The following is a 5000-nucleotide window of genomic DNA, read 5'->3' as shown; positions in this document are numbered from 1 at the left end:
TTAGCTTTGATACTACGCCTATAATATGTCTCAGAAAAATGTAATAAATAGGCATGGGGTAAAAGTAACCCGGGTAAACTACTGATATAGTCGGTGTTAGGGTTGAGTGAGTTAAAAGGCATAATAGAGACGACTCATTCATAACATTTTTTGTTATTATGCTATAGTAAATTCGGTTTTCTCCAAAGCGAAACGGTAATAACGATATAATCGAAAGTATAAGATACATCTACAAAATACTCGCTATTCCTTTTATAACATTAGAAAGAAAACATTAAGAACACAAATGTCAGTCTCATAGTGAGATGTAGAATTATTAGATTTTTGGCGCCCGACGACCGGGCACTTAGGCGAAAAACACGTATTTAAGCGAACACAAACTTTATAGAATAAATTGAATAAAAAATGTTTACAACAAAATCGATTATATTATAATATGTCGGCGCATATGCAAACAATTGATAACAAATTATGTGGTTATTATTAACATTATTGATATCGAATTATAACCTTCTTAAATCAAATTGTATTATCATGCTGTGTAAACATCGTAATACAAACAGGGGTAGAATATTGTGTATAATATTGACAACGCTAGTTATTGTCAATAGTCGATAATGCTGCACACACAACATGACACAAATTTATGGCAAGTCGAATCTGGGGACAACACACGGAAGGATAATCACAAAAGCAATTGGGAACAATCGGCAGAACGGAGAGCTGGACAAATAAAGAGGGGGGGAAAATTGACCGTCAGGCTCTATCTACCACAACAGATCCATACGTTAAACAGGGAAAAAATCGCGAAACTCCAACGATGAAGAAAAAAAAAATTCATGATTGAGAATTGAAAGAAAGCAAATGTGACGTGAAATTAGAAAAAGCGTTGTGACCGTTGTCAGAAACAACGAACTAGACAACCAGTAAAGAATATAATAATAATATTATAAATGCAGGAAACAATCAATCATTGTTCAAAGTTGTGGAAGAATTAAATCAATAACCATTTGAAGACCTGGGGGGTTCAATATGGACATGATAAACTGGATACCTGTCTTTAAAAGCATACCAAAATCGAATACAAGTTCCAGGGGGTAGCGTGGCTCAGCGGTACGGTCAATGCTTCGTACCCGAAAGGTACCGGGTTCGATCAACCACCGCTGCGCTGTGAAGCCTTGAGCAAGTCACCTCGCCTTAGCTCAATTTGCGGCGCTGCACTGCGGCTGACGCCTGGGTTATTCCAGTCTTCCCTTGAAATAGTCCCTAAAGACAAATTTCCCCTATGGGATGAATAAAGGGAATTTTAATATATTTATTATTTAAAAATACAAGAACAAGGCCAATCTCGCCTTTCTAATGAAAACCAAGGCCATGGATGAGACCTACTTCCCGAACTGAAATTAGACATGCTTCAATAACAACAAAGTGCCTACGTCACAGAGGTTTGAGAAGGATATGACACAACATTCATTGCCTACACTGAGAGGACTTAACAGCAGAACTGGTGAGAGCAGCTAAGGCAATGCAATGGTTTGACTGCGAAACGAAAGGCCACAAAGTCATTCATAATATAATAGTGACTTTTTATTTCATACACATCGAAAAGTTTAAATTTCTTTCACTGGTTATTAAATTATATTGTATGAAATTAAAATACTGCTGTGATCAGGCGTGGGTTGTAGGGCCAATGCAAGAAGGTTCTGCAAACATGGACAAATTGGGAGGACACTATCATATTTGTACATTTTTATGATAGGATTTGAACACGTCTGGATAAAATAATTGTCTATAAAACGTTGCACGTTCTATTCTACCAATTTAAAAAAATCCCACGTAAATGTAGCTTATTTTACTCTATTTTTATATATATATTTTTAAAAGTTGTATAATATGTTTCCATTTATTATTCGCTATTAAAATGACACGCCTGGAATTCAAAGGATATTGACTAAGTAGAATGCAATAAGGATTATGGACATTAATTTGCTTGATAAACTCGTACACAGTGACCTCAAAAGAACAACTGTGTCCTTCGACATCAACACCTCATGCGACATTCTCCAAGCCTGGTTGGGATCATCTTACTGTGATATTTTGCAGTTCCTAAGGCATCCTATTTGAATGAAATAAGACGGTAAAGCACCCTACCCGCCCCAAATCTGCATTCCTTTAACTCACTCAACCCTAACACCGACTTTATCCGCTGTTTACCCGGGGTTTCTTTTAACCCATGCCTATTTCTTACATTTTTCAGAGACAAATTATAGATAGAATGCGCTTGGCCAAGGAGTTCACAACATTGCCATCCGGAAGTATAACGGATCAACACACAAACTCTGCGTAACCATGAACGTTTATAGTCAGGTTAATATAGTTTAGTGAGAACAACTCACAAACGCGGATGGCAAAAACAATAACAAAGGCCTGAGTGACGTCATCTTCGAACTATCTATAGGCGTAGTATCAAAGATAACGTTTTTACTGTTTACATGTTAATGATAGTTGAATAAAACTATCTATGGACATGCTCGTTTTTAATACATTTTTTTTTTCAATTTTGAAAAGTAGCAAAAGTCTCTAGGATTGAGTGAGTTAAGACTGAAAAATACTCTGTTCGCAGAGCAGTCCCCGTTGATCCTCGTTTTCAAGTCAAGCAGTGATAGAACAATTTCTCCAACGTGAAGAGTGGAGTTCATAATAATAACGATTGACTGAGGGTTGGAAAGTAGAATAGCATGAGCTGAACATACAGTTTACATAATTTTTACTCACTCTCATTTTCCTGGGAGTGTTGCAGTATCGTGGCACCTAAGAATAGCTGCGTTTGGTTATGATATTATAATGTTATCAGCGAAAGTGGAGGCGAGCATCTCATATCTATCAAAGCTAGCCGAAAGTGACATCAAATATACCTCAAATACCACTATAAATGCCAAGTTTTGTCAAACACATAATATTCATTTATCTAAGTGAAACTGTTGTGACTATCTCACCATATGCTCATTATTCCTTACCTGCTGACACAACAATATTGATCATAATAGTCACCGCAACACCCGAATGAGCAGTGGATCGTCCTGGTGGTGTGTCCACTGGGGCCTACATAGTGTTCTGTGCAGTACTCAGCAACGTTAGGACCTGTCAACATGCAATAGGAAATTATTATTAGAACACACATATTATGATGAATTTTAGAAATTCATAAGCTAATTCCACATTATGTGTCCAATAACTGTCCCAAAACAGTTTTTATTGACTCTATGAATCCTTGATTTGGCTATGAATTATTATTATTATTTTATTTTATTTTTTTCACTTAAAATTGATATTTATATTGTAAAGTGCCCAGAGCTTGTGTTTTGCACGAGAATGAGCGCTATATAAATGTGTATTATTATTATTATTATTATTATTATTATTATTATTATTATTATTATTATTATTTATTATTATTATAATTATTATTATTATTATTATGTCGGAGTTGACCAAGTGTACAAAAATAAAAGGGGTGGGTGGATTTTAAAGTGAAAATTAAATTATCAAAATCAAAATGTGAAATGTCAGTTTTTGTTTCCTTTTCCTCAATAAAACGTCAAAACTTAACTCGTGTCTCAAATTTATTGTCAATTTTTAACCTCAAGCCAATATGTTACAGCGAATGATATAATGAGTCGGATGGTGAAAAGGTTTGAACTGAGATATTGCCAAGTTTAGTTACGAGGTCATTTTTTATCAAAAATGAGTTCTTGTCATAAATGATTAAATCAACCTATTATGTACATCTTCGGGAACTATCAAAGCTTAATTTCACTTCTAAATATATTTTACAACTAGTCAAGATGAAAAAGTGTGACATTTGAGAAAAGTTGCAGGATACCTTTCCCATACATCTAACCACAACTTCATGAAAAATCACCCAATTTACTTCAAATAAAGATTAGAATGCTCTGGAGAGCATGTTCTTTAAGAAAATGCCAAAAATTGCAAATCCTAAATTTTCACCTTCCGACTGATTATGTTTTGCACTGACACATATAATACATTTTAGAAGCATATTAATATGGCGTAAAGCGTGCTGTCTTCTAGATTGACTCTTTCAGGCTCACGAACAATGACATATAATTTGTTGTTTGGACTTTCATCCATTGATTTTGATGAGCAGGAGAACCGGGCTTCGAGCCCCGCTGTCCGCATCTAGCGAGTGTGGTTTACTGACATGACATAAAAGCAAAACCCTGGGTCATTTACATATGTGACACAACGTCTCAAAACGATATTATGTCGGGATGGACCAGATGCTAAAAAGTCAAATTATAGTTAAACTGGTCAAAAATATAAAACGTTGGTACTTAGCACAGTAAAATATGATATCCCTTCATCTCTATAAAGCAAACAAACCCAACTTAAGTCTGATATTTCTGGCTACAAATTCCATTTTCAGCATCTTAATCATCCCGACTTAATACCGCTTTGAGAAGAGTGGTCACTATTATTACGCCACTCGACTTGGGTGTGAATAAATTCCTGAAGTGACTGATGTGTAAGAATACAAATACAAAAAATAATTCCTATCAAGCAGCATGTACTGTATGAAACGGAACATGTGCTCCGCTTGGTCTGTCGGGGAATAAAAGGGGCAATGTACATTGAGCAAGGTGTATTAATTTTCGTTTTATAGAATTAATTTTCCCTTTAACGCATGGCCATCAAATGCGGACCATTGATATAATGTAATGTAAGAAAACAAATGACTTAAATAAATGGAACTGAACGCTCTTTATTCAAAACATGCTTTTAGTGTGTATAATGACAGATGAACAATGAACAGTATGTAACGAATAGTACAAATCGAGACCCCCGTAAAAATACAAACATTCCCTGTTTATGTATACTAGTTTGAGCCACCAATGGCATTTACATAAGTACCTCCGTTCAACCAAAAATATTCACTGACTGCTATTTGAATAATATAAAATAATACAACCACCTCCTCT

The 5000-nt window shown here is 35.2% G+C and overlaps 1 protein-coding gene across 1 annotated transcript in view; it reads right to left on the bottom strand.

Annotated features, from left to right (window-relative positions):
• Window positions 1–5000, bottom strand: part of LOC144966177 (uncharacterized) — a 22541-nt gene that overhangs the window by 4627 nt on the left and 12914 nt on the right. Inside the window, exon 2 of the mRNA XM_078902321.1 lies at window positions 3018–3141. Within this exon, the coding sequence (XP_078758447.1) occupies window positions 3018–3141 (124 nt within the window). The remainder of the gene's footprint in view (window positions 1–3017; window positions 3142–5000) is intronic.

Source organism: Berghia stephanieae, chromosome 2 (genome assembly GCF_034508935.2).
Source record: "Berghia stephanieae isolate SIO BIC M18660-M18661 chromosome 2, UCSD_Bste_1.3, whole genome shotgun sequence".
Classification (NCBI taxonomy): Eukaryota; Metazoa; Mollusca; class Gastropoda; order Nudibranchia; family Aeolidiidae; genus Berghia; species Berghia stephanieae.
This window is presented reverse-complemented; position numbering and strand designations above follow the sequence as displayed.